This window comes from Gaeumannomyces tritici, assembly GCF_000145635.1.
Source record: "Gaeumannomyces tritici R3-111a-1 unplaced genomic scaffold supercont2.6, whole genome shotgun sequence".
Taxonomy (NCBI): Eukaryota; Fungi; Ascomycota; class Sordariomycetes; order Magnaporthales; family Magnaporthaceae; genus Gaeumannomyces; species Gaeumannomyces tritici.
The window spans coordinates 988,732-1,007,859 of NW_008804550.1; the positions used below are offsets into that span (position 1 = coordinate 988,732).

At 58.5% G+C, this 19,128-nt stretch overlaps 6 protein-coding genes across 6 annotated transcripts; 4 read left to right on the top strand and 2 right to left on the bottom strand.

Annotated features, from left to right (window-relative positions):
• Window positions 1-478: 478 nt before the first annotated feature.
• Window positions 479-2,566, top strand: GGTG_10713 (GTP-binding protein ypt1). The gene is made up of 5 exons (XM_009228589.1): window positions 479-720; window positions 998-1,121; window positions 1,187-1,234; window positions 1,331-1,558; window positions 1,626-2,566. Exons 1-5 carry the CDS (start codon window positions 710-712, stop codon window positions 1,821-1,823), a joined length of 609 nt encoding a protein of 202 aa, XP_009226853.1. The 5' UTR covers window positions 479-709; the 3' UTR covers window positions 1,824-2,566.
• Window positions 2,567-2,719: 153 nt separating this feature from the next.
• GGTG_10714 (hypothetical protein) lies at window positions 2,720-3,742 on the top strand (the record flags this gene model as incomplete). Its single annotated transcript, XM_009228590.1, has 5 exons — window positions 2,720-2,785; window positions 2,895-3,018; window positions 3,100-3,216; window positions 3,429-3,526; window positions 3,683-3,742. The coding sequence occupies 5 exons, from the start codon at window positions 2,720-2,722 to the stop codon at window positions 3,740-3,742; spliced, it is 465 nt and encodes a 154-aa protein (XP_009226854.1).
• Window positions 3,737-7,387, bottom strand: GGTG_10715 (hypothetical protein; the record flags this gene model as incomplete). Its single annotated transcript, XM_009228591.1, has 4 exons — window positions 3,737-4,862; window positions 4,972-6,287; window positions 6,387-7,016; window positions 7,268-7,387. 4 exons carry the CDS (start codon window positions 7,385-7,387, stop codon window positions 3,845-3,847), a joined length of 3,084 nt encoding a protein of 1,027 aa, XP_009226855.1. The 3' UTR covers window positions 3,737-3,844.
• Window positions 7,388-9,579: 2,192 nt separating this feature from the next.
• On the top strand, window positions 9,580-9,997 carry GGTG_10716 (hypothetical protein; the record flags this gene model as incomplete). Its single annotated transcript, XM_009228592.1, has 2 exons — window positions 9,580-9,768; window positions 9,836-9,997. The coding sequence occupies 2 exons, from the start codon at window positions 9,580-9,582 to the stop codon at window positions 9,845-9,847; spliced, it is 201 nt and encodes a 66-aa protein (XP_009226856.1). The 3' UTR covers window positions 9,848-9,997.
• Window positions 9,998-10,327: 330 nt separating this feature from the next.
• Window positions 10,328-12,189, bottom strand: GGTG_10717 (WD repeat-containing protein). The gene is made up of 3 exons (XM_009228593.1): window positions 12,035-12,189; window positions 11,739-11,910; window positions 10,328-11,664 (listed from the first exon to the last, which is right to left on the bottom strand). Exons 1-3 carry the CDS (start codon window positions 12,073-12,075, stop codon window positions 10,639-10,641), a joined length of 1,239 nt encoding a protein of 412 aa, XP_009226857.1. The 5' UTR covers window positions 12,076-12,189; the 3' UTR covers window positions 10,328-10,638.
• A 49-nt stretch (window positions 12,190-12,238) lies between these two features.
• Window positions 12,239-15,270, top strand: GGTG_10718 (minichromosome loss protein 1). The gene is made up of 2 exons (XM_009228594.1): window positions 12,239-14,292; window positions 14,370-15,270. The coding sequence occupies exons 1-2, from the start codon at window positions 12,415-12,417 to the stop codon at window positions 15,108-15,110; spliced, it is 2,619 nt and encodes an 872-aa protein (XP_009226858.1). The 5' UTR covers window positions 12,239-12,414; the 3' UTR covers window positions 15,111-15,270.
• The last annotated feature ends 3,858 nt before the right edge of the window (window positions 15,271-19,128 follow it).

Here is a 19,128-nt window from a genome sequence, read left to right on the forward strand (position 1 = left end):
GCTGCTATCACTAGGAGATTAGGAGCGAGAGATCAACTGCGGGTTTGCTTGAATGACCCTGTTTTGGATGCTTATGAGCAGTGGAAAAGAAAAGAGGATTGGAGGCGGATGAACGCATGTTGGCTTCTCCAAGACCAAGTTCTTTGACATTATCCCCTATATTGAGCACCTATTGGATACTTCAAACGTTTCCGTCTTTCCAGAGCCAGCAGGAACCTGCAGAGTAGCAATGTGGAATCGTCAAAGAACCGAAGTCACTGCAGGCTGGCCCATTTCGTCATCGCCTCTTATCAGCGGACGGGGTGTCTCCACTCGGCGCCTCCCCGCTGGTCCCCTGACCGTCCGCAGAGTGACTCGCCAGGCCCAAGCAACAGCCAAGCCCATTGTCACCTGCCAGGTCACATGACCTAGCCCCTTCCCAGCGCATCTCGTTTGTTCTCCGACCGACTGGGCTGCCCGTGACTGGCACCGACACTAGCTCCCAGACATTCCCGCTGCAGCCTGCCCCTACCAGAAACGAGTACCACCCTGACGGCCAACTCCATTAATCGACCGTCGCCCAGTCTCTACTTCTGCTCCCGCATCATCACTTGATAGGCCTCCCCATCAAACACCCACCAAAACAACGCTCTCCCTCTTCACCCATCGTCGCCCTCTCCGACGCTTGCTACCTCGTACTCTACCGTCGACCACAGCCAACACCGCAATCATGAACCCCGAGTAGTACGTTTCCGCTCCGACTGCCCTCCCTGCTGGGCCGCCTTCTCTGAAGGTCCCCACATGCTGCTGCTGTTGCCGCCGCCGCCGCCGCCTCTGTTTATCCCTCGCCGCCTTGCTGACCGCCACGCGCAGAGTGCCCAAGCCGTCCCCGATGCCGTCGTGACGGCTCCGTCTCCCGTCTGGCCGCGGATCCCCGCCACCGTCACCGTTGTCGGCTCCCTCGGCCCGCCCTCGCCCATCCTCTCCCGCTAACATTCCCTCCTGCGCGCGCGCCCAGGTACGACTACCTCTTCAAGCTCCTCCTGATTGGAGACTCCGGTGTCGGCAAGTCCTGCCTACTGCTCCGGTTCGCCGACGACACGTACACCGAATCGTACATCTCAACCATCGGCGTCGACTTTGTATGCTTTCCACGACTCCCTCATCTCCTACGGCTCGGTAATGCGATTCTAACCTGGTGACGCAGAAAATCCGGACTATCGAGCTGGATGGCAAGACCGTCAAACTGCAGATCGTGAGATAGATCCCCCTCCGCTCCATATGCCGCTGGCGTCTTGGCAGTCATAAAGGAGCAAGTTAGGACTGACGCTTTCTCTATCGCACACCATAGTGGGATACGGCAGGCCAAGAGCGCTTCCGCACCATCACCTCCTCGTACTACCGTGGTGCCCACGGCATCTGTGTCGTCTACGATGTCACAGACATGGACTCCTTCAACAACGTGAAGCAGTGGCTTCAGGAGATTGACAGGTACGCCACCGAGGGTGTTAACAAGCTCCTCGTTGGCAACAAGAGCGATATGGCGGACAAGAAGGTGGTCGAGTACACCGTGGCCAAGGTACGCCCCTCTCTCTTGTGCAAGGTTGACAGTAACCAAGTAAGCAACCTGTTGACACCCCCTACAGGAGTTCGCCGACAGCCTTGGCATCCCGTTCCTGGAGACGTCGGCCAAGAACGCGAGCAACGTCGAGCAGGCATTCTTGACCATGGCCCGCCAGATCAAGGAGAGGATGGGCACGACAACGACGAACAACTTGAAGCCGACTGTACAGGTCGGCCCCGGCCACGGCGTCTCGGCGACGCAGAGCAACAGCTGCTGCTAAACGACGGGACGCATCAGACCACGTCTGCTTTCTGCACAACAATCGCCGGGTGCCTGACCTGCACCCAGCAGAGCCTGGCGCCCCGAGATGTCTGCCACCGTGATGCGTCCGCCATCTGGCCGTTTGGACTGTTCTCCGGAACCTGCCGAATATTACGAACGGTGTGATGGGAGACTTTGATGGCCTGTGATGATGACTTGGCCAAGGGCAAGCCAAACGACTGGCAGTAGGGAGACTGGGTTAGGATCAACGGGTTTCTTTGGCTGTTTTCGCTCTCGTGTTGTTTCTGTTCTCTTACCATTTTCACGTTCACGCATAGATGAAGGTTTGCACGTCCTTTGGATCTCTCTTGTCTGTTCCCTAGCCCCTTTCTCACGGTTCGCTCGCTCTGCACATCTTTCCGTCTCGCAACATTCAGCTCGCGCCCCCTTCTTTATCTTCACTGGCTCTGCTAAGGGGGCAAGGGAGTGAGGGGACTGCATAGGCCTCGTATCGTGTCTCGTGCCAACGACATGTTCGGGCCGCTTTTAATGGAGACTGCCTGGGGAAAGACGAGCGCTCGCGAGCAAGGCGGGGCGCCTTGTCATTTATGTTCATTCTATCACTTGGCGAGTCACAGAATCACATAATTTTGGGCCTTCGGAAGTCATCAGCATATGCAGGCAGTCTGCGTGGCGAGTGCAAAACGTGCACAATCTTTCTGTTTGTTACCCACTCGCTCGATGGGGGCTATCCCATTGGCACCTGCGTAGGTACGCTCCCCCCGTTCATTATAATCCGCGACGAACATGGACGGGGAAATTACCCTGCAGTTTTTTTGCTGGCTCCTTCTGGATCCGGCTCTTATCTCCAATATCGTGAAGTAGCCTTGCGCCGTCAGGGAGGGACAGTGGACAATGACGGAAGGTGAGAGCTATTTACACGCAAAAGTGAGACTCGAGCACGAAAGGATTCTAGATCTCGTGAGTCTCTCAGGTATTCTTGGTGTGTGAATTCCCTCTGATTTTGTTGCAGTCTTCTTCTTTTTTTTTTTTCTTTTTTTTCTTTTTTCTTCTTTTTTATTTATTTTAGAAGCATGTGCCCCTGCGACTATTATCAACCTCCTTACCTTTGAAGGTCTACCTCAACCCGGGACAGTTGAATAGGTACCAGTTTCGGTATTGCCGAGGTCGTGAGGATGTAGATATGGGCGAGCGTACGACAGCAGGCACAAGGACGGCAAGACAAACGTGAGCGCGAAAAGGACCAAGAATCCCCTGCTGTGCTGTCCTAGTAGGTCAAGGAAAGGTTGGCGGCAAACACTCGTTGGACGGAGCCCAGCCCTGCCCCCAAGTCTTGGTAGATCTGACGGGGTTCGAGCCCGTGGGACTTGGGAGGTTCAGCGCCCTCGCCGGTACGAGACGTCTCTGGCCCGCTCAAATTCCTGTGTCGCTGACGCGAGTCGTCCGAGACCTGCCATGTGGGATGCAATGAGAGACGTGAACACTGCCTATGGGGAGAGAGCATCACGGCGGCCACGAGCAACAGAAACACCCGCATATATGCGCGGCACATAAGCAAGATGCTTGGTGTGGTAGGCCGCTTGAGCTACTGTTATGTCGACAGACATGGACTTAGGCTGCATTTTCACAAAATGCCATTGTATTTTATTCTCCCCGGATATGGGCCAAGTGAAGTCGAAACTATTACCAACGGAAGAGCATGTAAGCGACAAAGAAAAGCAGTACATGATGGTATAATATATCAGAAACAGTCAGCAACAGAAGTAGAAAACTGAGCTAGAACGACTCAAAGATATACCCACCAAGACCATCGGCAAGTGACGGTGTTCCTGGTGTTCTGCGTGAACATCTAAAAAGACGGCGACTTTATTTTATATATATATATATATATATATTTTTTTTAAAAAAAAACCCTGAGATAAGGAACAGCCAAATTAATCTAGAGCAAAAGAAACACCAAAATGTTTAAAGTGGAGACAAGAAAGAAAATATCAAACACCACGCCCACAGCAGCCCGCGCTATGCAAGCCCGAGCCACTTGAGCGCCTTGTGGCTGTTTCCCTTGCGGGGGGGCCTCCCGCGCTGCCCAAAAAGCGGCATAAGCCGCGTCTCCTCCGGGTCGTAGTCGCTGTCGGCCGAGGGGTCGTAGTCGAACAGGGACGTCTCGGTCGTGGCCGAGGTGCCGGGCCGCGACGGCATGACGTGGGCCAGGGCGCCCCTGAGCCGGCGCTTTGCCGGTCCAGTGATGCTCCGGATGGTCCTGGTGGTGCGCGTCGAGCCGAGCGAGACGCGGGAGCGGGTCGAGGGGGCGGGGGAGGTGGACCTCGCGTGGTGGCCGCCACCGCCGCCGTTGGTGCGGCCGCCGCTGCGGGACGCGGTCGGCGCCACGTCCGGCAAGGGCGGCGGCGACGGCAGGCCGCTTGGGCCGCCCAGGTGGCCGAGCGGGGACGAGCCGATGTTGTACGCGGGGGCACCGCCACCGGTAGTCCAGGTGCTGTTGATGCGCGGCGGAGACGAGAGTTGCTCTGGGATGTACAGCGGCGACGTGTCAATGAGGGCCTTCCAGATGGCGGTGATGAAGGTGGCGATCTCGGCGTCGGTGGCGCCTGCGACCAGCGAGAAGTTTGCCTGCGAGAACTTGAGCCGCTCGGCCACGCTCGCGGGCGACTGCGTCGCTTTAAGGGATGCCGTCCTCGAGTGGCTCAGCTTGGAGTTGGTCAGGGATACAGGGGGGTGGTTTTGATGGTGCGCCGTGGTGGCAGGTGAGGAGGGCTCCGTCGGCGACTTGCCGTCGGTCAGGCTGGTCACAACACCCGCGACCTTGACCACGTCGGGCCCCGCAAGCCTCTGCAGCGCGAGCACAGTGGCCAGGTGCTCGGCGGGATATTCGATAAGGACGAAGTGGACGTCGGTGTGGGCAGCCAGGTACATCTCCAGCTGTGGGATGAGCAGCGTCGCGATGTGGATGGGGTTCGCAAACACGTTGCTGTTTGGATGCGCTACAAGGAACGTCTGCATCGCGTTGGCAATGAGGTATCTGGAGCAGAGGAGGAGGGCACCGCATTAGCATACCTGAAGGATCTGAAGGCTTGGTGCACGCCTATATATAAAAAATAGCAAATCTCAAAAACAAGTGCATCTCATACCTCAGATCAATACGTCCTGTCCTTGTGGCGCAACCCTTGACTGTCTTGTTGCCGATGTTCTCGACCTGAGTCGTCACCGCGGCCAAGAAGGGTCTTGATACATCGTTTTGAGCCCCGAGGGCGACAATGAGGTTGAGCTTCCGCTTGTGTAGCTGAGTGCCACTGTTCTCGGCGGCGCCAAAGACTGGCCGCCACAGCTCCTCGCTCTCGGGGAGGAAGGGGAAGCGGCTCAGGCTGTAGCCCCGCTCGTTGGAAGGAAAGTAGGTATCCAGCACAGAGCGGAGCGCATCCTGCACATCGACGGCAGCCTTCATACCCGTGATGGGCAGCTCGCGAAACTTGGGCTTGACGTCAGCGCTTGAAGGAGGCGGCGTTTGCGCAGGGGTCGGCGGGCCCAGGGCTCCCACGTGCATGGTGCCGAACATGTCACTCGGCGGACCAAGCTGCAAGCTCTGCGGCCTGAATGGATCGTACTCGTTATCGCCTGCCTGCGGTACTGGTTGGGACAGCTGCTTAGAAGCAGTCATGCTCGCACTGGACGCTGGCGTGGTCGGCGTTTCTGGAAACTCTGTCGCCTCGGAGCCGCTATCGTCAGAGGCCGGCAGAACGGCCGCGGATGGCGTCGCATTGACACAGGCCTGGAACTTCCGCAACATGGCCTCCAACACCACATGCCGTGTGCCGTTGGTGAAGTGAATGACCAGATCTTCAAACAAAGGCAACACAGGCTCCGACGGGCCAAAACGAGAGAGATCGAGCGCGGGGACTCTCGGGACAGGCTCAGTATCTGCCTCTGTGCCAGCGCCTCGTGCCCTAGACCTTGCTCTTCGTTTCCTCAGCGAAGAGGAACGGGAGATGATCGTTTCGCTTGGTTTGCAAACAACCGAATTCCGCAGATCCACTGCCGAAGCTCTGGTCCTGACAGCGGCAGGTGCACGAGGGGCGTTGGCTGTGAGCCATGACGGGCGTCGGCCATCCTCGTTCGCCAGCCCATTTCTTCTCCTGTGGGGTCCAACCGAGGCGGTCCGTCTGAGCGATACTGGCCGTGGGACCGCTGGCCGCTCTAATGATCGAGCCCTTCTAGGGGGCTTTTGGAAGGCGAGGGGGGCCAGGTTGAGTATCGCCGCCTGCTCAATGACCGGGTTCGAGGGCGATCTGGAGCGTGGCCTGGAGGGCTTTGATTTCTCAGAACGCAACGGGGGCCCGTCGCTCTCTCTTTGTCGCATTTTGCCACGTCGAAAAGCAGGCATTGGCTCGGGGGATTCCGTCATGAACCTATGCGCGGGAGCCGGCTGGCTTTTACTCCGTATCCGTATCTTGAATTCGCATTAGAACCCAAGCACATACTTTGTTTCCAAGCGCCGCTCGCATCGTCCAGGCTCCTGCCAGCTCATCCCACACAACCATCCACCTACCTTGGATTCACGGGCAGCGTCACCCGAACTATCTGCACCTTCATTATGCTCAGCGGCCTCGGTCCGGTGGTGGGAGAGCGCCCGCACGCCATACTTGATGAGCTCCCCAAAAATAGCCTCGGCCTCTGCGTGGCTATCTAAGCGCTTTCGCTGGATGATGGTGGTGACGACAAAGGCGTGGGCGTTGGCAGCACCACCGTTGAGGAAAACGAGCTTCTTTCTTGTTGGACTCGAGTCCCTAAGGAAGTCCGTCGCCAACTTCCGCCTCGTCACCGAGGCCTCGTGAACGGCAAGGACAAAAGAGGGGGTATCGAAAGGTGTACCGGTGGGGTTCTCGGGCATGTAGTTCTGGACACTCGGGAGGACCAGTATCTGGGTCGAGATGGGGAGGAGACGCAGCTGGGTCGACACGATCTCGGGCGAGCCTTCGAATGCCACTATACCGCCATGGTAATCCATCATGATGCCGCGGGAAGGCCGTGGACTCGATGGCGGCTGGCCCGCAGAAGGAAACAGGATACGCGGGCAATAAACGCTGTATATGGCCCACGAGCACTCGAGTCTCGTGGCAGGATGGCCACGAGAGGTGGCAGTGATCACGACGGTCAGTACCAAAGGACCAAGACTCGGCTACTTGCGGTGGCGTTTCTGGAAAGAGGGACACGCGGCATGTGCGGAACCAAGACTCGCGAGGAGAAAATCACGACGGCAGACTAGGGCCTGGAGACGATCGATGTTGCGGATCGGTGTGGCGGGAAGCACGGAGGAGGACAAGGCGGATCAAAAGAAGCAACGAGCAACAAAAAATTGGAAGGGAAAAAGGAAAACCCCCTCGGGCGTGAAGCGGCTGTGGGGGGGACGGGCGAAGCCGCTCCACGAACGTAGCGCATGTGGGATGTTTGCCCGTCCCTGGCGTCTGGCTCGGCAGGGCCGCGGTAGCCCCTCCCTGGAACCTCGCTCGAGTTTGACAACAGCGTTCGGACTAGCGGGGCATGGAGCATGGAGGCAAGGCACCTGGTCCTGGGCACGAGGAGCCAGACCGACACTAGAAAGCAACAGAGACTAGAGAGAAAAGAGGAAATTTCACGTTCAGGCCCGTCCTTGGCCCCAGCAGTCGCCACCTCGGGACTCGAAGCGACGAGCCGGCGTGGTACCTCCGGGCTCAGACTAGAGCCGGGCTAGACCAGGGGCCGCGCCGGCGCCGAGAGAGACTAGTCGACAGAAAAGGAAAAGACAGAATAGACCTGATTGGGCGTGGCTGTAAATGCAGATGAGGGCTCGCAGTCAAGTGCCCCCGGCGCGTAAAGTGCTGGGCTGGCACGCCCGGATCAAAAAAAAAAAAACGGGACACTTTTTCAGTTGGTAGTAGTATGCACTAGGGCAAATATTGAAAAAGTGTCTCGTTTTTTTTTATTCGGGCGTGGCTGGGCCGGTAGTGGTGGCATGGTACCACTGGTATGCGCGCCGTCCTCCCTGGTCCCCTGTTGGTGATCCGAATATGGGCGTCCGGAAATTTTCAGCAGGTGGGCATGGCTGGCTCGATGGGACTACCACCACGTTTTCGGGCGAGGCCGAAATGGAGGCTGCCAACTTGTTGTTTGGGCCGTCGACTCCGATTACGAAGACGAAGTGACGCAGGAAGTGCGGAGTAGGGAAGAAGTAATCGACCCGCTAGCTGCATCTTCGGCTTTCTCCTTTGCAGCAGACCTATCGGGTATGGATCTGAGAGCTTGGCAGGGCAGCGTGGCATGCGCGGCTGGAGAGTTGCTTGTGCTCTCTCCAAGTTCTGAGAATTGTTGGCCGTGGTCGTGGTCGAATTCCATCACTGGTGATGGCAGAGTTCAGGCCAGCAGGGGGGTCCGCGTCCGCCAACTAAGGTTTGCCAGCGGACAGGGCAGGCCAGCAGACGGCCCGTCTCCACTTGCCCCATCCGATCCAATCCCCTGTGCAAGTGTCCGAAAGACAGGCCAATTCAGCTCCCACGGCGATCAACATACCAGCGGCTGCTATCCCAACCCCAAGGCAGGACACTTGAAACAAATTGCCTTTTCAGCTCATTAATACTGGTCGATATTACTCCCAACAACAACCAGCATCCCAGGGGCAGATCCAATACCAGGCATGCGCGTTAAAGCTTCCTGAGCCGAGCCCGGACGTCCCCAGTCTCTGGCTAGGTTTCAGCGCTTGACCAGCGGCCGCTCCTCGACGCAACCACCTAGACGGACGGCCGTTTCTCTCGGCCAGGCCGTCACATAGTGTCCTCGTGCCTCCAGAAGGATCCATGTTTTCGATCCCTTCCATCACAGCGTTGGGCGATGGCATCATGGGCAGCCAAACAGTCAAGGTCAATGCGTCCAACACTGAGGCCCAGACGAATCCTCCAGTCTGGGCAAACATTCAAAAGGACGTGCGCAGTCGGCCGATCAGCGTCCCCATCTCTTCATCTCCCTTCCCCCGGCCTCGCTTCTGCTAGCGCAAGTTCCTTGCAGCCAGGCGATACCATAGAATTTATCTTTGCTTTTTTCTTCTGCTATTCCATGTTGGCCGTAACTGATAACGCCCAGGATGGATGCATCACCAGTGCATAAGTACATATATCTGCATAGGTAGGCATCTAGTACCTACCTCTAGGTATGTATAGTACATTGTGCGAGGGTCAGCTCCAACCATTCCCCCCTTCCTGAATCGCATCCATCTCGATCAATCCCCAACCAATAACTGTGCACCTCTGGGCGACCGCCGCCAGGATCAAGGATCATCAGTGTGATATCGAGAAACATGGCCATCACTCGCACTACGTATAAGCCCGGGGAAGAGGCTCCACCTTGCCTACAGCCTCAATCCCACTCCCATCGCAGCTTTACTGTGCAACCCTCTTTCTCCCCGCCAAGGGCCTTAACCACTGGGGAGGAAGGGAGCGAACCCGGTCGGGTTCCCGTCTCCCGGATAAGCCCTAATATCAAGGGCGGGCAGGCCTAGAGGCATGTCCACTTGTATGACAGGTACACGATCAAGCGATACGGAGTGATGCTCCCAGCCCTGGCCAATCATATCTACATACCCTTGCGCGGCTGCCCATTTCCTCACAGCATGTCTCTGCCGTTGCCTGCATGCGTTGTTTGCAATCTCCTGCCACCGCGGTTCCCGCGGCTGCGCCCCAGCCGAACTGAAGGCGTCCTGTTTTGCCTTTCGGATGGCTGCTTCGGCCGCCTCCTGTCATTTCGCGACGGAATTGGCGATTGGCCGTTCTGACAAGAACCCGTTGCCCAAGGAACATGAGCAAAACGAGCAGCCGGCCTATCGCTGCAGACGTGACGTTGGTCCCGAATGCATGAACACGGCCGGACGTGACACCAAACGCATCTCGTCCACAGCGGCTGCTGTTGGTCATCCCATCCTATGTGCAGCCAGCGAGCAAGAGAACTCCAAGCTGACGCCGCCAGGAACAGGGCCCAGCCTAGCGCGCGGCTGACTGCAGCTCCGGGAAATTATTCCTGCCGCCTGACCAGCCTGTGCTGGGTGCAATATATTCAAAGAAAACCATCCTGCCTCTTTCTCCCGCGGCCTAACTGCCGTAAAAATACAACTACGGCTAGAATAGTGCTTGTGGGATGAAACCTGCTGAGCGGCAGGAAGACGTGGTATCCTTCAGGATGCTGAGTAGCTGCAACGCCGCGGAGGAAAAGAGAAACAAGATGTTGAATAATTCAACTTAATTGGTATGGTGTCTTTCATAGCGACGAATCGGAGCCGCATTTGCCTGCAGATTTGCCGCAATACGAGAAACAGTCATGCAGCTATGCGCTTTGGTCCCGTTGCCGAGCTTCGATCGGAGACAACAAACTTTCTGACAAACATAGTTCCAAACTACCTACTCTAGAGGACGCTAGCCGGCGGGTACCACGCCCGCCTTACGGCAACTCCGAAGAAGAGTGACCACTCGCGATGGAAGAGCAAAGGCGGTGTCACGCACGTGGCTAGATAAGAAGCTTGTCCCTGTATTAGACCCTGGGGTATGTAAAGCATGTAGCTTCCGAGCGCCACAAGAAGGACCAGTCTAGTCTAATGGATTATCACCAATCGTGTGTGAACGCAGGTAGGGCCAAGACGGATATACGCATATCATGATGCGCAAACAAGCACATGGGAGTCTTGGCATACAGCATCCATGGCCAAGAGAGGGTGTTGATTCGCTGAAGTGCTCACCCTCTGGATTCATGTTTCGTTGCTAGGAACCTAGGCGGCCCAATCCTCAGTCGTCATCCATCAAGGCCGCGAGCTCGGCCTCCTCCTCAATCGACAGCAACCCCTCCTGGGGTGCGGCGGCGGCCTCTGGCTCCTTGACCTTCCCCTCAGCGGCCTCGCGCTGCTCCGTGATGAGCGCGTCCAGCTGCGCCCTCTGGAGGGGCCAGGTCCTGACGGTGCCGTCGATGCCGACGCTGCAGAGGCGGCTGTCGGCGAGGGCCAGCAGATCCGTGACCTCGTCGTAGTGGCCCTCGAGGGCGCAGTGCAGCTCGCCCGAGGCGCGGTCCCAGTACTTTAGGTCCTCGTCGCGGCCGGCCGTGACGACCCAGCTACCGACGACGGCGAGCGCCCTGACGTGGTCGCCATGATTAAACGAGTCGACGACGGCGAGGCCGCGCTGCTGCGGCGACAGGCACTTGGCCGTGCCGTCGCCGCTGGCGGTCCACAAGTCGAGCGACTCCCCGTCGTCGGCGCCGGGCGCAAAGGAGAGCCGGTACACGCCCGTCTCGTGCTCTAGCAACGTCCGGCGCTCCGTGACCGCGTCGGAGGAGCCGGCGGGCGCGGCCGGGTCCGGCACCTCGTCCACAACCTGCTCCCATGAGGCCTCGCGCACGCGCCAGCGGCGGACGTGCGGGTCGCTCGAGGCGCTGGCGAGGTGGACCTCGTCGGGCGTGGTGCGCGCCGGGTCGACAGCCAGGTGCTGCACCGCGAGCATCTTGGTCACGCGGTCCTGCAGCACGTGCAGCTCCTTGCCCGTGGCGACGTCCCAGACGATGATGCGCTTGTCGGCGCCGCCGCTGATGAGAATGTCCCTGCTGCCGCTGCCAGAGGAAAGTTTGACGCAGACGACCGTCTTGACAAAATCGGTGTGGCCCGTGTACCTGCGCCCCTGCTGGCCCGTGGCGAGGTCCCAGGACCAGATGCTCTTGTCCCACGAGCCGGCGAAGAGTGTGCTGCCGCCTGCCCCGCCTACGGCGACGCACGTCACGGGGGCGGACGGGCCCCGGTACACTGTTTTTGTGTCAGGTTCGTCCTGGGTTGCGCTTTGAGTATTAGGTTCTAGAGCCGCCAAGTATGCCGTTTAGAAATACGGGGTTGAGTACATACGCCCAGTTTGACATGCCTCACCGAGCCGGCCGACTCGGCAACAAATATGGCTGGTGGAGAGGACGAGCGCGGATCTGCGATAGCGGCCAATATCTTGGACTTGAGAGCTACAGGGTTGCCATATTTATTGCTAGACTTTGCATCCCGTCTCTCCCTCGTTGCCTGCTGGGCACTGTAAGCGAGAAACTTTGGTCAGAAACAGCACCTTTTCGACTTTGATGCAGCCTAGCCCATGTTGCCCCTTGGCGCAAACGTCATGAGGGAGAAGGGTTCCTTGAGTGATGCAAGGGACTTGCTCTGATTCAAAGAAATTCCTGGGGTCGGAAGACTTGGACATCTTGTCACCGGCAGAGCGCTGCAAGTATGCAGCGCAGTGAAAGATTCTCCAGAGCTTTTGTCATTACCAATTCGAGTCTGAGAAAGGAGTCTCGAAATGGGTGCTGCCTGGCCAAGAACCCCTCGATGTCGTAAGTGTGGGGCGCTGGCTCCAGACGGGGCCTTCTGCGAGAGGTGGTTGGCTAATGGCCAGGAAACCACTCAACGCGTAAAAAGCTCCAGACGCGTCGTGGGCTTTAGACCATCGTCTTTGACCGTCGTCTTGAGGTCGCCGACAACGCCGCCAACGAGATTGGATTCCTCATAGGCGGGCCGACCGACGAGACTCTCCCACGCAACAATGCCGCCCTCCCGCTTCTCCCCGCGCCAGGGGCACACCGAGGGAATCACGCGCTGCGCCTACTCGCCCGACGGCAGGCAGCTCGTCACCGTCGGCTCCAACAACACCATCCGCTGCTACCAGACCGGCTCCGACGGCGAGCCCAAGAATATTGACGAGTGCCCGGAGCAGAATGTGGCCGTCGCCGCCGCCGCCGGCTTCTTCGTCGTCGGCTCCGAGGACGGCACCGTCAGCCGCTACTCGCTCGAGACGCACGCCTTCGAGTCGTACCTGCTGCGCACCCCGCTCCCCATCCGCGACCTGGCCCTGTCCCCTGACGGCAAGTGGTGCGCCGTCGCCAGCGACGAGCTCGTCGTCAAGATCGTCAGCGTCGCCGACACCTCGGTCGTGCGCCAGGCCCGCGAGCACAATCGCCAGACCAAGCACCTCGCCTTCGACCCCCGCGGCGCCCTGCTCGCCCTCGCCTGCACCGACGGCGTCGTCTACGTCTACTCGCTGACCTCGGACCAGCCCGAGCTGATCCGCAAGGTCGACGGCGTCATCGGCTCCCTCGACCTCGAGTCCGAGGCCTCGGCCCTGCCCGCATGGCACCCTGACGGCCGGGCCTTTGCCGTCGCCACCCCGACCCGCGACGTCCAGGTCGTGTCCAAGAACGACTGGGAGAAGCAGCGTGTGTTCGCCAACGGTCATGAGGGTGACATTACAGCCATCGCCTGGTCGCCCAACGGCGCCCTACTCGCGACCGCCGCCAAGGACGGCAAGCTCCTGGTGTGGCAGACCAAGGACCAGTCCATCGTCGCGAGGCACGAGGCCACCAAGGTCGTCGACATATCATGGCATCCTTCGAAAAACATACTCTCCTACACCACCTTCGCCGGCGAGGTCTTCATCTGCCCGGACTTCATGACCGCACAGTTCGCCCCGCTGCTGCAGCTGCCCATGCAGCCATCCCCCTTCTTCCATGACCCGCTGAGCGAGATATCGGCCAACGGGAGGCGTGCGCAATTAGACGGCGGTCGGAACGAGGTTTCGATACCACAGCGCCCAAGGCAAGGATCGCCCGACTCACTGGACTCGTTTGGGGGAGGCATACCTGGGGAGGACGACGACTTTGTCGTGGACGACGATGGTGCCGGGTACACGTTGAATAGCAATGGAAAACGGCCGCACGATGGCACTGGCTACGCAGAACATGTCAGCAAGCGGTCCAACATGGTCCGCTTCTCGTATCATGAAGCCTTCCAGCCCGGATCAACGCCCTGGCGCGGTAACCGGAAGTACCTGTGCCTCAACCTCATCGGGTTCGTGTGGACGGTCGACCAGGACTCGCACCACACGGTGACGGTCGAGTTCTACGACCACGAGTTCCACCGCGACTTCCACTTCACCGACACGTTCCTCTACGACAAGGCCTGCCTCAACGAAAAGGGCGCGCTCTTCTCGTGCCCGCCGCGCGAGGCGGCCGACGGCAGCAGCGACGAAGAGGGCAGGCCGGCCGTCGTCTTCTACCGGCCGCACGAGACGTGGACCCAGCGGACCGACTGGCGCACCCAGCTGCCCCCCGGCGAGGCGGTGCTGGCCATGTCGCTGAGCGACTCGTTCGTCACGGTGACGACGACGGCCGGCTACGTGCGCATCTATACCCTCTTCGGCGTCCCCTACCGCGTCTACCGCCCCAAGAGCTCGCCCATGGTGACGTGCGCCAGCTGGCGCGACTACGTCCTCACCGTCGGCAACGGGCCCGCCGGCCCGGACGGCTCCGCGCGCCTGCTATACTCCATCGAGGACGTCAAGAACGATGTCGTCTGCCAGAGCGAGGACACCGTCGCCCTGCCCGAAGGCGCCATGCTCAAGAGCGTGTTTTTCTCCGACGAAGGTGTAAGTGCCGGATTCTTGGCTCCAAGGATCATTTATGGACATGCCAACTGACTGACCCCAACCACCCACACACACAGGACCCTTGCATATACGACTCCACTGGAACCCTCCTGACACTCCTCCACTGGCGGCGGCCGAGCGGCGCCTCTTGGGTGCCACTCCTGGACACGCGGCTGATGGACCGGCTAGCGTCGGGTCGGAAGCAGGAGACGTATTTCCCTATAGCCGTGGCGGACAACAAGTTTCACTGCATCATCCTCAAAGGCGGCGACCAGTACCCCTACTTCCCCCGCCCGCTGCTCTCCGAGTTTGAGTTCTCGGTGCCCCTGACCTCGACCCCGGGCGGTGGTGGCAAGAAGAAGAAAAGACCAGAGGGCGAGGACCAGGACGTCCAAGAAGAGGAGGGTCAGGATGTCGAGGCCAGGCGGCTCGAGCAGCAGTTCATGCTCAAGACGATCCGGGCAGCGCAGCTCCTGGGCCGCGCCGAAGCATCATCATCGTCCTCTTCCTCCTCGGAGCCCAGGGACGGCAGGCGCGCGGCGGCGGCGGGCCTGGCGCGCGTCGAGGTGGAGCTGGACAAGGTGCTGCTGCAGCTGCTGGCGGCCGAGTGTCGCGAAGGGGAGGAGCGCGGGATGCGGGCGCTCGAGATCGTGGGCCTCATGCGCGACCGGTCCGGCCGCATGGTCGAGGCCGCCTGCAAGGTCGCGGGCCGCTACGGGCTCGCCATCCTGAGCGACAAGATCCGCGAGCTGGGCGAGGCGCGGGCGGCGGCGGCGGCGAGGGAGGACGAGAGTATGGATGAGGACGAGGAGTTTTGAGGGGCATTGTCGCGAGTGTGGTTTTTTTTCTTTTTTCTGTTTTGTACCTATCTAATGCTGAACGCTGACGACGTGACGGATACGAAGGGGTGTTTTTGCAAGCTCGCCCCCCTTGATGAATATTCCTAGACCATGTAATGAGCATATTCTGAAGTTCCGATCACTGATGTCTCAACCAACCGTTCCTATCATGCTGCTTTGTCTCGCTGGTTTTTCGCCCAACCCTCCATGCCTCCGTGCCTCCCTCTCTTGCCCTCTTGTTCTGCGCTTGTCTATGGACGGATCGCCGTCCGTCCCTGGCGTCGTTTCTGGAGGGCCTCCCGCGTCCGATTCAGCCCTTCGAGGACACCACCGCACCAATGTGTCTTGCGGTGAGCCGGGCTCCCCCTTGCTTCCATGTCCCCATCGTCGAAAGCCAGGGATCAGCGGATCCGGACAAGGAAAGACAGAGAAAAAGCAAGCCTCACCGTCTTGATTAGGTATCAACCACATTTCCATTTCCCCACAGTTCTCCCGCCATCAGACACCACACATTTCTTCCCCTTCCCCATTCCTCTTCGTCTTCCGAAAAAGGCCGGACCAGTGTTTTTATGGGGTGTTCAGCTTATTCTAGCCCAATATGGAATGGGCGGCGGATCTGTGAGAGGGCAACCCTGTAAAACTCCAACTCACTAATTTTCGGCTCGCACTGTTTCCTCCCGTTCGACTCTAACCGTTAGACTCAGTGTTGAAAACACAGATCGCACGGCCAAATAACCGGAAAAGGTAGGTTTGATACATGCCTAGCCCTTTGAATCCCTGCTGAACCCACCAAAAAACAGTGGTCCTATTTTCGAGAATAACGAGTTCTTGCGGTAGTGGTCGCAGCAACCCCCCTTGTTTCCGTTTGATCTGATGCCTCCCGATATGGACCAAAATGGCTCACCGGATGCCAGATCCGGCGACAGCCTAGATTGATGCCCTTCAAGTATTCTGCCCGTCCGTGGGCTCTCCCTCTCTCCGTTTCGATAGTTCGAGCGCCTAGCGGAAGATCAGAATGGAAACTCGCCGGGAAGAAGGCGTCCAATATTGTTCCATCAGCCAGAAACAAAACCTACACAGGGGAGGCGCGGGCTTCGCAGGAGACATCTATGCACGCGGTACGGTGATGTGAGCTTTGTGTGTACACCTGCCTGATCTCCGCGCTTTTCCCTGTTCTCTATTTACGTGGCATGCCACAGCAAGATGGGATGAGACGCAGTCCGTCCTGCTCTAATGCGAGATGTACATGAAAAATGGCGTGAAGACGAAAAAGGCACCGTCGGTCGGAGAACTTCCCGAGCCGCGCGCAGGTGGGATCGTCAAAACCCGGGTTGTTGAATGTTCTTTAGCTTCCAGCCGCGTTTCCACCAAACGTCGCGGGGGGGTTCTTTTTCTTTTTTCTCGTTTTTTTCTTGTTCTACCTTCTCTTTCTTCTCTCTTTTCCTCCCTCTTTTTTTCTCCTCCCGCACCCGCCATCCGCCTTGGCAGGCTGGCAAGGGGAAGATCGGCGACTTCAAGGGAAAAGAAGGTTGTGTGGGAACCCGGGCAGGTTGACAGGCAAAGAAAGAGAGCAGCGAATAGGGCCGGTCCCTGGGGTTGCATTCGAGATAGACCCCTCCCCTTTGCCGGGCTTTGAAGGGGGTGATTCCAATGGCATGGCGATCACACATGCAAGGGGGGTGGGTGTGTGAGTGGGCAGACACGGGGAATATTTCATGATGGCCAAGACGTCGTCCTGGTCTTTTGTTGCTTTCTTGCTTAGGCCGGTTGGTATGCCGCGCATGATCCAGAGAAGCATCCAAGCCCGAGGTCTAGCAAGGGTGAGTGGGAGTTGGTTCTCTCGCGTCCCTGAGTGAGAGGGTGAGAGCACATACACACACACACACATACGCACACACATACGCGCCCCCTTCGCGCGTTCCATTGTTGTTTCTTGTTCCTCCCGAGCGTCTGAGGCAGGGAGGCTGGCGGTCGTATTCGATTCTTGGCTCGGAAACACTGGATGCACGAAAATGAAATCCGAGGAATAAACAGCGAATCCTTCCGGTAGTTTTGTTTCCTGCTCACTCTTTTTTCTCTTTTTTCCGGGGACCAGACGGAGTCCAGAAGCCAGCCGTGGGCCGTCAAGCTGCAGGACCCAAAGCCCGCACGGGCTCACGTTAACCTACCATGCATCTTTTATTGTCCGCCCTTCTGGGGGAGGGAGCAAGGGAGAGATGGTTTGTTGGCCCAGTCCTCAGCCTTGGTGGTCGGTGCACAAACCGCTCCCCCCACCCGCCGAGGCTCTTCTCTCGCAGCTCTGATCCCTGGCTGGCATGACCTGATGGTGCCGAGGTTGGGCTGAGCGCAGCGAGGTTTCGTCTTTCTGCTGTTTGTGGTTCGCCTTCCCGTCCAGATGGTTCTGAAGGGTTCTCTCGGTGGTGGAGACTGCACGGGACTGCGGGGCTCAGCGTCAACCGGGTAGTTTTCCTTTCTGTTCCATCCAGCGCCGTTTGAGGTCGCCTCGCTCCTACCGTGCGTGACATTGATGCCCAAGCGTCCTCCGAAGGCCGCCTGCCACAGCACTGGGGATGCGATTGGCAGCCCGTGCGCCCTTGCCATCCATCGTGTGGAGTTTGTGCATAAAAAAGCATCACAAAGAACCAGACCCTAACGTGAATTCACTTGGGGTCCTCGATTGGGGTCCTCAATGGTAAATGTTCATGTCCCTAGCTAGTGGGCCCACAGCAACAGTGCTCCTCTTTCAAAACCCGGGAGGAGGTCCCCACGTCCCCACCGCTTGGGTCTGGAGGCGGCCTGTGTCGTGGAGTGGAGGGCGACCAAGGGTCATGGACAGAGCACCAAAAGGTTACCATCAATGGCAGCTGGTCAGTGCAACCTCGCCCACACGAAGGACCAGACGGCTGCCCAAACCGGTCGAGAGCTTGAAGTTGACGCTACGCGGTGGCTTGGGTGACTGATTCAGTCCGAGCCTGGCTGGCAGTCAGGGGGGGTCGACGAAAAAATTATGGAACTGCACTTGGGCGGAGGCCAAGAATAATGGCGAGATGATAATGCATGTGATGGCGATGTGACACAAGACTGGTTTCTGCATTATCGACATGAGCATGCGGGAGAGCCCGGTAGATAAAAGAGGATTAGCCCCCTCGACAGGGAATAGGTACTAGGTACCTAGCTACTGTACCGTGTACCCACCAGCCCAGCCCCGCGCACAGCACATATGTGCAAGCGTCGAGATCAATAGTTTAGTTTGATAGACCTAAAACAAAAGCCATTGAAATAATAACGCCCCCAGCGAGCTCAAACTTAGCCGCAGGAGGAGGAAGTCGAGCGCGCAGAGACTTGAGGTCTGGCACACAGCAAGGTCAGCCGACCTCAGTTTCGGCAACACAAGCGCTCTGCAGGAGAAGACCGACTGGCCGCGCTGGGAGGACCCCTGGAGGCCGACACGGAGATGGCCTCGGTGACGTATTGGCCGCACAGGAAGGCCAAGGAGCAGAGCTCTTCTAGACTCGCCAAATTGTTTCTGCACCCGACTCATTGCCCCGATGCCCAGCTTGGTCGAGATCTACCCGTCCGTCCTCTGGCACCAACGGCAGCAGCCGTCAAGGGAAGGGGAGAGACTGGGAGCATGACTCCCACACGGTGGACACGCGCCGATCGCCATCGTTGTTAGTCGCTGGCAAACGCAGGTACCGACCGCTGGCCTGGCGAAGAAGCCCCCGGGTCCCCGTTTTTTTTTCTTATTATTTTGTTTCTGTTGTTCCCTATCGTTCGCTCCCGCCTCATATTCCTTTTCCTTTCTTCGGGAAAGAAGAACCTTCTCCTCTCATCGGGAAAGAAGAAGGTAATGCGGGGCCAATCTTGGCCGGCCGGCCGTGGCATTGCGGAAGAAGTGGAAGACGAGACAAAATACACTTTGAGGAAGCTGGTCGTCGTCGAAATCAACTCTTGTTTGGGTGACTCGTACTGCAGCGAGCGCTGAGAGGAGGAGAAC

Coding starts and splice junctions, on each gene's coding strand:
- GGTG_10713 (XM_009228589.1), top strand. Junction 1,235..1,330: donor AGACCGTCAAACTGCAGATC/GTGAGATAGATC, acceptor CGCACACCATAG/TGGGATACGGCAGGCCAAGA. Junction 1,559..1,625: donor TCGAGTACACCGTGGCCAAG/GTACGCCCCTCT, acceptor CACCCCCTACAG/GAGTTCGCCGACAGCCTTGG.
- GGTG_10717 (XM_009228593.1), bottom strand. CDS start 12,075: ATGTCCAAGTCTTCCGACCCCAGGAATTTCTTTGAATCAGA. Junction 11,911..12,034: donor AGGAATTTCTTTGAATCAGA/GCAAGTCCCTTG, acceptor TCTCGCTTACAG/TGCCCAGCAGGCAACGAGGG. Junction 11,665..11,738: donor TGAGGCATGTCAAACTGGGC/GTATGTACTCAA, acceptor AGCGCAACCCAG/GACGAACCTGACACAAAAAC.
- GGTG_10718 (XM_009228594.1), top strand. CDS start 12,415: ATGCCGCCCTCCCGCTTCTCCCCGCGCCAGGGGCACACCGAGGGAATC. Junction 14,293..14,369: donor TGTTTTTCTCCGACGAAGGT/GTAAGTGCCGGA, acceptor CCACACACACAG/GACCCTTGCATATACGACTC.